Here is a 14,556-nt window from a genome sequence, read left to right as displayed (position 1 = left end):
CTTTCAATATTTCCTGTAGAGCTGGTTTGGTGTTTGCAAATTCTTTCAGCTTTTGTTTGTCCTGGAAGCTCTTTATCTCTCCTTCTATCTTCAATGATAGCCTAGCCAGATATAGTATTCTTGGCTGCATGTTTTTCTCATTTAGTGCTCTGAATATATCATGCCAGTTCTTTCTGGCCTGCCAGGTCTCTGTGGATAGGTCCATTGCCAATCTAATGTTTTTACCCTTGTATGTTACAGACTTCTTTTCCCGGGCTGCTTTCGGGATTTTCTCTTTGTCGCTAAGTCTTGTAAATTTTACTATCAGGTGACGAGGTGTGGACCTATTTTTATTGATTTTGAGGGGCGTTCTTAGCATCTCCTGGATTTTGATGTTTGTTCCCTTTGCCATATTAGGGAAATTCTCTCCATTAATTGTCTCCAATATACCTTCTGCTCCCCTCTCTCTTCTTCTTCTGGAATCCCAATTATTCTAATATTGTGTCGTCTTATGGTGTCGCTTATCTCTCGAATTCTCTCTTCGTGGTCCAGTATTTGTTTGTCTCTCTTTTGCTCAGCTTCTTTCTTCTGCCTCATTTATCCTAGCAGTAAGAGCTTCCATTTTTGATTGCACCTCATTAATAGCTTTTTTGATTTCAACTTGGTTAGATTTTAGTTCTTTTATTTCTCCAGAAAGGGCTTTTATCTCTCTGGAGAGGGTTTCTCTAATATCTTCTATGCCTTTTTCGAGCCCGGCTAGAATCTTGAGAATCGTCATTCTGAACTCTAGATCTGTCATATTACCAATGTCCGTATTGATTAGGTCCCCAGCCTTCGGTACTGCCTATTGTTCTTTTTTCTGTGGTGAGTTTTTCCGCCTTGTCATTTTGTCCAGATAAGATTTGCTTTCTCCTCCTCTAGAATTCCGCTGTTCTTGGTGAGTGAAGTTGGTCTTGGCTGGGTTTCTTGTTGATCTTCTGGGGGAGGGGCCTATTGTAGTGATTCTCAAGTGTCTTTGCCACAGGCGGAATTGCACCGCCCTTGCCAGGGGCCGTGCTAAGTAATCGCTTTCAGGAGCTTTTGTTCCCTGAGCGCTTTCCGTAGAGTTCTGGAGAATGGGAATGAAGATGGCGGCCTCCCAATCTCCAGCCCGGTGGAGCCGAGAGCTTGTGGTTCCGCTCCTCAGTGCACCCTCAGAGAAAAGTGCCCAACCGCCCGGCCTCCCTGGACTGCGGTTGCCCCTGGAGGAAAGCAGTCATTTGCTAGCACTTGGAGAAAAGCACCCGGTTGCTTCCGTCTCTGTGGCCTCCGGCCGCGCTCTGAGCCCACCCAGCTTGCGACCAGCACAAGGTAACCCCGGGCTGAGAGCTCACTCCTTGGCTTTGTTGCTGTAGCCGGCTTCCCCGCTCTAATACCTGCAAGCTCTGCGGCACTCAGACCCCCCACCCCCGTCCTTCTGCGACCCCGCAGGACCTGGGGCTACACTGACCCCACCTGGGCTTCCCCCCGGTTTAGCCTCTGGAGCGATGTCCCTCCATGGAGCAGACTTTTAAAAGTCCTGATGTTGTGCTCGGTTGCTCCGCAGCTTGCTCAGAGCCGGCCCCTCCCCCCTTGGTCTGTCTTCCCATTGCTTTGGATTCACTTCTCCGCAGGTCCTACCTTTCAGAAAGTGATCGATTTTCTGTTTCTGGAACTGTTGCTCTTCTTCTCTTCGATTTCCCATTGGATTTGTAGGTGTTCACAATGGTTAGATAAGCTATCTAGCTGATCTCCTGCTACCTGATGTAGTCTCAGCCTGCTACTTCTCCGCCATCTTGACTCCTCCCTCCGCATTAGTGAACTCTTTAAGAGAATTCTTAATTCTCAAGTCCTTCTCCCTCTTTTTTGTTTCTAAACAATATCACAACACTTTGCTTGGCAGAAAGAATGCTGGTTGTTAAGGTTTCAACGCATAAAGAAGTCAATGTTTGATACATGAATGAAGTACCAAATACTACAAAAAAACAAAACAAAAACTATGATATGAAAATCTCTATTATTATTACTTCACTGAGTTGAGAGACAATCTGGGGACATGGAACACACTCTCCTAAGAGCAGTATGTTCTGTGATGTCATCACCAAAATCATTAAAAACTGAGGGCTTAAGGGAAATGTATGTATATTCTTTCTATTGCAATCCCTTAATTTAAAAGCTGATTGAGCTAATATGCAGAGTTAAAGGGGTGTCTCAACTTCCCTTTGTACTCCTATAATCTTAAAAAAAGGGCAAAAGGGGAAAATACAACAATTTGTTGTGATTTAAAAAAATAGAAATCCTTTGCTGGTTATCTAATAATGTTTTTGAGATTAATAAAATATAAATAATCCCTTGCAAAACTATCAATAGTATAAAATATTAACTCAGAAAAGCAATTAAAATGGTTTAGAAAAGTATATTTCTATCAAATGAAGTTGAATGTTTATTTTGAACTGAAACATTCAAGTCTGTCTCTAAATCTGACTCTTATTTTGCCAGATATCCTTTAATAAATAACTTCAGATAACAATAACAACAACAAATAAGTCATCTCTTTTCAGAATGTACAAACTTAGAATAAAGCAAATAGGGAAAAAGGATGTTTTTTGAGCTATGGGATGTTCCCACAAATTTCTAGACTCAGGATTCAACGAGAGAAGCCTATATGAGCACATTTCTATTTATAATCCATTTAAATGGATGGTAGAACAAAACACTAATTGATAAACACCTGAATACAGAACATTTTTAAGCTTTTTAAATTTTTTTAAGATTTTATTTATTTATTTGAGAGAGAGGATGAGAGGGAAGAAGGTCAGAGAGAGAAGCAGACTCCCCACTGAGCAGGGAGCCCAATGTGGGACCTGATCCCAGGATTCCGGGATCATGACCCGAGCTGAAGGCAGTCACTTAGTCAACTGAGCCACCCAGGTGCCCCCATCTTTAAGCTTTTGGATCCACAGACCTTTTGGAATTCTGTAGACCACGGCCATTGCACTGCATAGGGGAGCCTCTTTCACAATCAGCTACTTAGATTTCATGATAGCTCTAAAGACCTCCTGCTTTTATGATTAACTCAAGTGATTAGGTAACCATTAAATGATTTTAGCCTCCAGGTATTACTTGAAGTCTGTAAAAAAGTTTTACATAGCTTAATATGTTTTACTCAAAATTGGGTAAAGGTGGCCAAAGAGAACAAGCTTCCAGTTATAAAATAAATAAGTCCTGGGGATATAATGTATGGCATAGTCACTATAGTTAATAATTCTATATTGCATATTTCCAATTTCTGCATTGTTGCTAAAAGAGGAGATTCTAAAAGTTCCCATAACAAGAAAAAAATTATAAGTATGTAAGGTGATAGATGTTAACTAGACTTATTGTGGTAACCGTTTCATAATAAATACCTATATTGAACCATTATGTTGTAAACCAGAAACTAACATAATGTTACATGTCAATTATCTCGTAATATTTTAAAGGTAAAATAATTACTATGCTAAGATTCAAGGGTTTTACACATTTTTTACCTTTGTTGTTGTTGTTGTTGACTTAGGGAAGCATTATAAGCTTAAAATAAACAAAAGAGGGGCATCTGGGTGGCTCAGTTGTTAAGTGTCTGCCTTCTGCTCAGGTCATGATCCCAGGGTCCCGGGATCAAGCCCCCCCCATTGAGCTCCCTGCTTGGTGGGAAGCCTGCTTCTCCCTCTCCCACTCTCCCTGCTGTGTTACCTCTCTTGCTGCGTCTCTCTCTGTCAAATAAATAAATAAACAAACAAAAATAATATTATCCATAAATTTTCCCTTTTCTAAATTCTTGTTCTAGTTTACCTCCTCTAGACCTTTACCTAAATATCTGACCTAGTGGCAAGACATTTCTCTTCTTTTTCTTTCTCCAACACACATAATATACATATATCCCCCAAACAAATTTGTATTATCTCTCTTTGTACTGATTAGGTTGCAAATCTTTCATAACCACAGTGAGGGAGAAAAAAAAGGATTTTTAACTCTCCATTTTATATGGTGTCTAATAAAGACTTTGTTATACCTATACCTACCTGTGTTATAATTATAGGGAAAGATGTCTAAAAATCACAATATTTCAATTTCTTTATAATAATAAATTGATCACTTAGTATTAAAGAAAATAGAACCTTTTAATTTAAAATTTTAAATGCTATGTTATTCATATTCTACAAATATTAAACTGGGGTTCCAGCTGACTATTAAAATGTGAGTTTCACTATTATTTCTCTAAAGACTTCAGAAACATCAAACCCATGGCTACAGAGAAAGACATTTAATGGCCAGGTCAGAATAAAACAATATTCTAGACTACCCCATCTAATATAGTAGCTATCAGCCACATGTGACCATTTAAATTTCAATTAACACTGATTAAAGTTAAATCAAATTAAAATTAGCATTAGCCCTTCAGTTGCACTAGCAATATTTCAAGCATTCGGTGGCCACAGCATGGCTAGTGACTATCTTATGAGAAGCACAAATACAGAACACTTCCATGATCTCAGAAAGTAGACTGAATGTGATTCCTAGAGTCTTTTCCAACCTCTACTTCTCAACTGCTCTTCATTAGGTCTCTTCAGTCTCCATCTTACTGTTTCTTACTCAGACCCTCCTTCTCTGCTTCCACCAGTTGTTCTCAGCTTGGGGAGATCATGCCCCCCATGAGACATTCGCAATGTCTGAGATATTTCTGATTGTCACAATTTGGGAGACAGGATTTAACACTGACGTGTGGTGATTGGAGGCCAGAGACATCGCTGAACACCCCACAATTCACAGGACATCCCCACAACAAGGAAGGTTATGCCAGTAGTGCCCAAGTGGAGAAATTCTGGACTAGACTACTCGGCGATGAAGCTGTGTGTGGACTGCCCACCCAAAACTGGATTTGTTATATCACAAGTCCCCAGCTTCTCACTGCTCTCAAAGATCAGTGTACACCATCTACAAGAAAGTAATACAACCCAGATCCAATGTATGTCTAGCACTCAGAGTCCCCACTAACTTAAGAAAGATAGACATGAACTACAAAAGTTTTACTACCATGAATTCTTATTTTTACAGAGCCTGGAATTTCCCCACACTGGGTGGATGAGCAGTAATCAAATGTGAGTGATGTCATGTACACTTTGATTCCTTTAGGTTGTGTGTTACATGAAGGTAGGGCCCATGCTTTGCCCACCATCATATATATATGCATTTCATAACATATGCATTCATATATAGGAAGCTCCAAAAGAAAGGTAACACTGGATGAGAAAAACAAGATACAGAATACTGTAAATGATATGAACTTATTTTTATAAAAGAATGGTGAGAAAATATTCTGAGTATGTACATATGTTTGCGGGTGTGTCTGGGTGTGTTTGTGTGTGTATGTGTGTATAAGTACAGAGAAAAATGGAATGATAACAGTAGTTGGCCAATACAGATTCCCTAGGAGAATGCTATCATCAGGGGAAAGGTGAAAAAAAAAAAAAAAGTAGAACTTATGTGGCAAATCATGATAATGGTAAAAAGTTATATTTTCATTGTAAATAATAGGGCATTCAAGACTACCTCAAATGGAGCAAGTGAAAGGAAAATCAAAAGCATAAAGTCTATTCATTAATATGGCATTTGCATTTTAGAAGTGAAACAGCTAATAAATAAGAAAAAAATATAATTTCCTACAATGATAAGTCTTCTGAGGAACATTAAAATGTAGCTGTTTGGGGGAGACAGTCCTGAGCTCTGGATAGATAAGAGGGCTTGGAGAAGCAAATTTAGGATTTATCAGGGTGCAGTTGGTATTAAAAGCTACATGACTCAATGTGATCATCTAGAGAGTGAATGTGGGGGGCTAGAGAGTTAAAGGTTGCACCCAAGGGCTCTCCAAAGTGGAGTGGCAAGGATGAAAGTTTACCCGAGATGAGCAGAAAGAGTGGAAGGGAGAAAGTGGAGATGATGGGACAAGTCCTTAAATGAGTTTTGCTGGTAAGAGTGTTGTGGGCATGGTACAGAGGAATGGGGCACGGAATGGAAGGGCCCAATGGGATCAGTGGAGGCTTCTAAAGAGGACATTTATGACACAAGGCTTGTATGTAGGAAGAGAAAGGAAGTTCTTGCAAGAGAAAACTCAGTGAGAAGTGTGAAGGCCCTTATATAAAGGAAGAGTTAGGCTTAGGGTGGAGAAGGAATGACTACATATGTCCTTATCCTTGAGGCAAAAATTGGTATGTGATGAGAAAGTACTTTCCCCTGATAGTATATAATATTTGAAATTATTCCACTGGATTTTATTAAAATCAATATAAGTTTATATCACATCAGCTATTCCCTAGCCAAAGATCCACAACTGACAACTTCAAACAAGAAAATCATGATTTTGCATCATGGGACACATCCTCCTATTATTTACATTCTCTAGAATTATAGACTAAAAAGATGATAGCATAAACAGGCAAAACACATGAACAAATATTAGTAGAGTTATATATCACTGATATATAGTTCTGTTATACGACAATCCCAGTGCTAGACAATTTCCAATAAAAAATCAAAATCTGAAGATGTCTACTCATACTTTAAAAGAAAAAAGATTGGGGTACTTGGGTGGCTCAGTCGGTTAAGCGTCTGCCTTTGGCTCAGGTTATGATCCCAGAGTCCAGGGATCGAGCCCTGCATCAGGCTCCCTGCTTAGCAGGGAATCTGCTTCTCCCTCTCACTCACCCTCTGTACTCTTTCTCTCTCTCTCAAATAAAAAATAAAATTTTATAAATTTTATAAAAAATAAAAAAAGAAGAGGAAAAAGATAATTTATATCCAAACCAGAAAAACTTTATTCTTACAAATTTCCCAAGAAAATGTCCTTTCTATTCTAATAGCCATGCTACTCTGTAGTGGGTCAGATGTGATTTTAAAGCCACTGATCAACACACTCCTCCTTCCTTGTAATTTGTGCCAAGGACACCAACATCTTCTGGACTCATTTAAACCGTGAAAAAAAAAACAACCTTGCCAATTTTTTTTTTTTTCCTTGAACTTTTGGTGTACTTCAAACTGGGGATTTCTTAAACCTTGACAACAAAAGCAGATCACTAATAGCAGCTGGCAATGTGGCAATCTTTTACAACAAGCTTTTCACAGCAAGTGTCAGAGAAAGCAAGAAAAATGTTTCATTTCGCTATCTACAGAGGTAGGCACAAAACTATACAGTCCAAAAAATTGATGTAAACTTGTTAATTACAGGGATTATTAACTAATGTTGAATAAAATTGGTCACTTGCCATCTATAGCTCTTCATTTTCATTCACCATTACCCTAGTAAGGTATGTTTACTATCACACATTATTCTATATTTATAAAGATCTCTGCAAATAGGAGACCTAAAACATTCACTGCCAGGCTACTTTCTCTACATTCCCAGTTGTCTTCCCATCAAGAACAACTGGATAATTCAGGGATTGCCAACGGACCCAGGAATAAAAGATCGTGATCTTTTTTTTCCCTTTACTACTGAATAAAGTAGATCAAAATCCCGCAAAAATCCCCTTACCCAGCAAAATCACTTTGGTAAAACTGGCCTTTTACATAAATTGTTTTTTAATTACAATTTTGTCTTTTAGGAAAATTAAAACATCCAAATTATTCTTCTGATCATTTTTAAACTCTTAATTATTATGGCTCAAGAAACCAAAGCTAGGAAACATCACAGAAACCGAAACTACATGATATGACACATTTTATGTTCAAGGAGCAAAACGTGGGCAAGCTTGGATTTTTATAACTAACATCTGTTTATAAATCAGTCTATCACCCTAGTTTTGAACAAAGTACTTGAATCCAAAAATAATGAAAGTGGATAATGGAACCTAAGTATATAGATAAAGTCCCTGTAGGAACAGATAAAAAATTGGCACAAGAGAACGAGATGTTTTCATACATTCTAACTCGCCTTTTTGTTGTTGTGTTTATTCGGTTTGAAAGGCTTACCATCTTGCTGGCCATGAAGAGCTTGAGGACTTTGCATTCTTTCCTCCAGATTGGAGCTAAGATCAGAGTTCACAGCTGACATCCGTGTTGAATCGCTCATATCAAATTCATCACTTTCTATGGAACTTTCATCCTGAAAATGGTTTTAAAATATCATCAAACATCATAAAGTGTAACGTTCAAATAGTGACCGTATTATCTACAGGGTCAATTAGAGTTTAGCCAGTAAGTAAGCTTTTACAGAACTCAGTAAACATGTAACCTATTAATAGATACTTGAGATAACAAATAATGGGATAATGTCTCCTTTTAAGGAATTTCAAAACTTGTGAAAAGTCAAACAATGTTTCTATGCACAGGCAGATTTCAAAAGTAAAATAATGTGTTTGGGAAGGATGTAGTTAGGGAATTATCCTAAATAATGAAAAAAATTTTTTAATTAGCCAAAAAAAGTCCAGGAAGAAACAAATCACAAAATATAACATATAGAGAAGTCTATGTTTTGAGTCCAAAGATAAAGGACAATAAAATAGTATAAGCAAAAATCTTAGGATGGGCTAAGAAAACCTTAACCAAAAAATTGTCATTGGCAAACAGGATGGACAAACTTAACACGGATAGACTGAAAATCCACATTTACTGACAGCGAGGTTTTAACACATCCCTTCTTTCCTCATAAGCGAACATACACTACACGGCAACCCACAAAAAAAGTTCTGGGTAGAAGTGTGCAAGTCCCATTTCCTATAAGCCAGTTCACCAAGTGGTGAAATTATCAAAAGGCCAGTTTTCCGAACACCCAATTCATCAAAACCTGCCAAAAATTAACTTAAATCAAATTCAAGGTATTTTGCTGTAGCTATTTCACTGAAGCAAACTCCTGCTGGTGAACTGATTTTTGGCCAATGGTGGGTTTATGTAGGCAGAGGGGCCTGAAAAGTCTGTGGTGACATACTAGAAGAACTGAATCGAAATCACCAGGTTTGACTTTAATTTGTAAGTGTCTGATCTGAAAGGTTAGCCTTAATCTAATAATTAACAATTATTAATTGTTAATCTAATAATTAACAGCTGTGGTGGTCGTGTCATTTATGCTACAGATAACCGTTCTTTATATTCGTTCACTCACTTCAGCTTCATCACAACCTGGGAGTCAGGTCCCAGGATTCATCCCATTTTATAGACTGAGAAATCGAGGCACAGAGCAGTTAAAGAATGTATCCCACTATTATACACCAGAACCGGGGTTTATATGAAGTCACTCAGGCTTGAGAAAATAGCTTCTTTGAATAGGAAGAGTTACCTTGGCTTCATAAATGACATCTTGGTATCAGCAAAGAAGTTGCTATGGTTAGGGGGCAGGAACGTTCTAGTAGACTAACAAATTGGCATTCTGATCCATAGGTCAGGTCAAGGTGATTTTGGTGTCCTTCCTTTACGAAAGGTCTGATCATGTCTGGGTCTACTGAGTAGCACTAGCTCTTCATTAATTCAGCAAGGAAATGCCACCCTGCGAGGCCTCTGGGCAATCAGCCACATAGACTTCTCCCGGCGGCATGCCCTCTCTCTTGGTACATTATGTTTTCTCCAATTCTAAATTCTAAGAAAATCCAAAGCATCTGAAATAAATATATATGTTAAAAGAGAAAAAATAACAGAATTCAATGTGCACATCAATGTTATCAGTGTGTACCATATACATATACATACATATATATGCACACATAAGTAAGTGATAGATATTTACTATATACACTATCTATAGTGTCTATGATATGATAGTATTTTGGAGCACATTCTCTAGAGCAAGACAGAAATTATTTAGACCCATGCTCTGCCACTTAGATGTATTACCTTAAGCAAGTTACCTAACCTTTCTGCGCCTCAATTTCTTCATCTATAAAATGGGAATTATAGCATCAATCTCATAGGGCTATATAAAGATATAAAGGAAAGATATAAAGGAAATATAATAATACTTAGAGTACTTAGAACAATGTCAGATATATATAATAAGTGTTAACAGTTTAATATTTTTATGTAGAATATATAGGAAATTCTATAGCATAAAATAGGATTCATGTTGATTATATTTTATGAGCACATACAAAAAAGAAATTTAAATATAATAGTAAAGATGACCAACATGTGTTTATAAAATAGCTGTGTATTCTATAAAAACATAGTCTTTAGAATCAGCATTTATTATATATACTACAAATAGCTAACTATGTGTAATCCAGTAAAATATCATTTCTAATATATGCCAACTCATATATATTATGTGTGCAAGTGAATAAGTGTGTGTGCAAAATGTATGTGTCTATGAGAATGTATGTGTGTTTAAAGAAAAGCTAGACACAAAGAGATCACAACCTCTGATCTACAGAATCATTATATAAACTGCTGTTAGGCATTATGAATAATCAACACACATTTTATCATCAGCAATAAATAACACTCATATCAGCATGCTTTTTAAGAAATGTGGACAATAAATTAAATGGTTATATAACCAAATGTGCTTGTTATTTTATTTTTTTTAAAAAATCATTATTCTATTTATCATGAGTGACTTAATGACTGTGACTCTCTTAAATATTTTCCTCCTTGATTTTCTATGAAATTCACTTTTCACAATTCTACTCCTTATTAGAATATAAATTATCCAATTGTTTAATTTATAAAAACCTTTAATGAAACTAAGTGCATGAATTCATCCTGTAAGTTCTATTATAATTATTAAATGATTAAATTACTATCTTTTAGTAAGAAGTGGCAAAGTGTATAAAATATAATGTTGTGGAGTTTTTCTATTATCAAATAGAGGCAATGTTAATCACTCTGGAAAGAAATTACTGAAGATTTCTGAGAGTGAAGAATCAGAAAACTTGATTGCTATGACATTAAGTGTTTTATTTTATTCATGATCATCTGTAGGCCATTCATCTAAATTCTTTCCTCTGTGAGTATTTTGTTCTGAATAATAACCAGAAAAGGAGTCTTCACATCCCACAGTGTGGCCTAATTCCTTATGTTACTAAAATCTTATCATAATAAAAACCATGGCCAATTATCATAGCATTTGCTTCCCTAAAACTTAAGTTTTAAAAATCAGAATAAACATTTTCCTGTAATAACTAATTTCATCCTCGGTCCTTTTAAGACATTTGTGTGTAATTCAGATCCCTGATCTGTGCCATATCTTATTTTAGTTTTCAGGTTCCAGATTTTACCTCTAAAGGATCTGTAGCATGTAACTCTTGGTTTCCGTTGTTACTGTTCTGATCTCATGTTCCCATTTCCCAAATGATTAATAATGGTCTCCTAGTTATCTACCCACCTCCCATTTCTATCAACACCAGTCCTGTTCATCGACTACTGTTAATCTTTCCACTTCAGAGAGGTCTTCTTCTATGCTCATAAATTTGCAGCTATATTCAAGGCAATCTAAATCTACCACGTAATGTAGAAGCTGCTCTGTCAAACATTAAGAGGTTTCCATAAGATTGTTTGAAATCCACTCTCACCAATCTCATCTTTGTTCTGTTTGTCAGTTACCTTACGCTCAAATCAACGTAAAGCCTATGTTATTGGCCTTTCCATGAAATGCACCACCTCAGACCTCAGTGTGCATGAGGATAGATATTGATAAAAATTCAGATCACCAGGTGTCACACACTATGTCTAGAATCAGAATCTTGGGGTGGGGGTCCTGCAACATGCAGTCTGATGAGCTCCAGGGGGAGCCTCTAACGCTGGTTATTTAGCCAGTAATGTTCAGAAAACCATTCTGTGCTGATGGAATTGGTTCTAGAATATTCCCTACTCGAGCCACACTTGGCTATTGAGCACTTGAAACATGGCTAGTGCAACTGAAGAACTGATAATTCAACTTTAGTTAATTTAACTAGTTTTCAATTAAATTTAAATATCCACACATGGCTGGTGGCTATCATATTGGGCAGTGACGATCTGACAATTCCTCATCATTGGATCTTGAAGATACTTTTAATTATTCATGATCAGCAATGCAACAAACATCCTAATATACAAATTATTGCATTCATCACATCCCTTAGTAAATATTTCTAATCAAAGCCTATGAATAACTTTTAAAAGTCTTTAATAATTATTATCTAACTTTCTCCCTGTAAGTTTATTCTGGTTTAAACTCCATCAACAATTCATAAGGTCAACTGATCTTACATTGGATAAGGCATTTTGTAATCCTAAAGGAATTCCCATTTCTGTCTTTATTTCTCTTAATTGCATTTCGTATCTTCTCATAAACATACTTTCATTGCTTACTTCCTTTCTTTTCTCCCCTTCACTAGAATTAAGTTTAATAAAGGAAAGATTTTTGTCAATTTACTCTGTTTACCTCCATTATCTACAAGAGGGCCAGTTATGTAGAAGGTGCTCAATAAATAATTATTGAATTAATTAACACAATAAATTTTAAATATAACTGAGCACAAAGAAATATCTCACTTGAATTCCTTTTTAATGTGATTTACTTAATCACCTTCCTATCTTCCAATAATCATAACTTCTAAAATTTTACAAATGATCTAGTCACTTATCTGAATATTTTTGAGGCAGTGTACAACCAACTGGTATCTTCAAAATGTAAGATTGAGAGTTACTTTCCTAATCCAGTTATAAATTAAAAGAATCTACTTCCTTTGTGTGAAATAGTTATGATGTTTTAGAAGCCAGAAGGATTCAGCATATGTGGGCTGTACTGTTGGCACAAAGTTGATCTTCTTACTTTTTAGCCTAGAAATAAATGTACCAACATCTAAATGAGCTTCCTACAAATAATTTGACAGCTCGAACCAGTTTATGAGGTTTTAAATTTTTTTCCAATTATATAATAAATGATGGGAATAATTATTCCATTCTCCAGGATGGATGAACATTAATGTTTTTTTAGTTGTTTCTCATGTCTTTAACCCAGTGATTTTATTACTATTTGTTTAATCATTTATATGTAGCCATCTGGTAATATAAAATCTGAACTGCCACTGTACAGATACAGATCATCTCATAGAGTGTACCCTTACTTTTTGAGATAAAACAATTTTACAAATATAGTTTTAAGATTAAACCTATTCAAATACAGAGGAAAACAAAAAAGAATGAGTTTTATTAAATAAAATAAATTCAACAAAGTAAAATTGAAAGAATTTTATACTATACCAAATAATGCTATATTTGAAAGGTATTTAACCACATTTCCTGTTATGGAGAAATTTCAAGAAGGAGTGTATATATCAGCCTGAGAAATTATTCCTAATATTGATAATCTGAATGTGCTCATTGATTAATGGCCACTAACCAGTTTAAGGGGATTTCCTAAGCCCCATTGCTACAGGTTTTAGGGATAATATATATAACTTAGCCCTGCCTTTGAGATATTTCCACCAAACTGATCAGTTAATTAGTATCCTAGAGAATAGTAAACAAATGTGCATTGGTGTCTAATATATGCCATCAAGCACATTTCTAGATTCTTATGGTACAAATCAAACAGAATAACTGGAAACATCGAAATATCTCTAATTAGGAAGGATCACCATAACTTAGCTCTAGAAAATGCAGAGAAGTAGACAAACTAATATAGAGAATGATGGAAAAAAAAAAGCATTAAAACACATGAAAGATTAAATGGTGGAAAATTTATTATACTTGAAATTCTTATTAAAATGACTTTTTTTGACTTCCAGGCAAAATCACCTTCGTACTAAAGGCTTGGATACTTTCCTTGGATACTCACTCATTTGGGATACCTTCCCCTCTTTTCTAGCCCTTTACGGAGGCCAGCTTGATGGCAGTCAATTAAGGAAAAATGAATCTCTCTTGGGAACAAGGACATTCCCACAGAACACAAAGGTAGCTGTGTTGAGACAGGGACTCTCTCTCAAGGACCAGAAGTTTCTGTCCATTTCTCCATCTGTGCAATCCCAGTGACATTCCTTTCATTAAAAAATAAATTACCGTCTTCAAAATGCTGTCATGCTTAATACGATAGTCATGGTTATCAAACTTCATTCTGACTCGGAAGTCGATATTTCCATTTTACCTCATCTTGCTGTGAGTTTAGCAGCTGCAGTTTCATGTGCTTCATATAGGCCATGGTAATCGGCATGTTGTAGTCAATCATGCTGGTCACCAAAGTGGGAGGTTTTCCATTATCTGTAATAAAGCATTTTTAATGGGTATGAAAGTGATACTGCATTCTACCTGTAATTTCAGAATGATCCAATTTGTTCACATTGAAACAGGATTCTAGATAACAAGTCTTTAGGAGATTGGGAGCCGTATGGATGAGTTGTAGGAAAAAATAACTATACAAAGGTACATGGGACAAATTAATGTTACAGATTAATTAGTTATTTCTAACTGCAGGAGAGCTTTTTGATACCCCAGTAATAGTGGGTGAAGCCAATATAGTGATTAAACACAATTACCTGTATTTCTTGTAGTTTTCTCCTTTGCTGCGTAACAACTTTCTCTATGTGATACTTGAGTGAAAAAGGAGATTTGTGT

General features: G+C 36.2%; 1 protein-coding gene across 5 annotated transcripts in view; it reads right to left on the bottom strand.

Annotated features, from left to right (window-relative positions):
- NOL4 (nucleolar protein 4) overlaps window positions 1-14,556 on the bottom strand; it is a gene marked incomplete at both ends in the record, with an annotated part of 415,641 nt that overhangs the window by 286,504 nt on the left and 114,581 nt on the right. For all 5 annotated transcript variants that reach the window (XM_080821656.1, XM_080821654.1, XM_080821655.1 and 2 more), the window contains 2 exons: window positions 8,002-8,134; window positions 14,090-14,202. In XM_080821656.1, coding sequence (XP_080677782.1) covers window positions 8,002-8,134; window positions 14,090-14,202 — 246 coding nt within the window. The remainder of the gene's footprint in view (window positions 1-8,001; window positions 8,135-14,089; window positions 14,203-14,556) is intronic.

Source organism: Martes martes, assembly GCF_963455335.1.
Source record: "Martes martes genome assembly, chromosome: 13".
In the NCBI taxonomy this organism is placed as follows: Eukaryota; Metazoa; Chordata; class Mammalia; order Carnivora; family Mustelidae; genus Martes; species Martes martes.
This window is presented reverse-complemented; position numbering and strand designations above follow the sequence as displayed.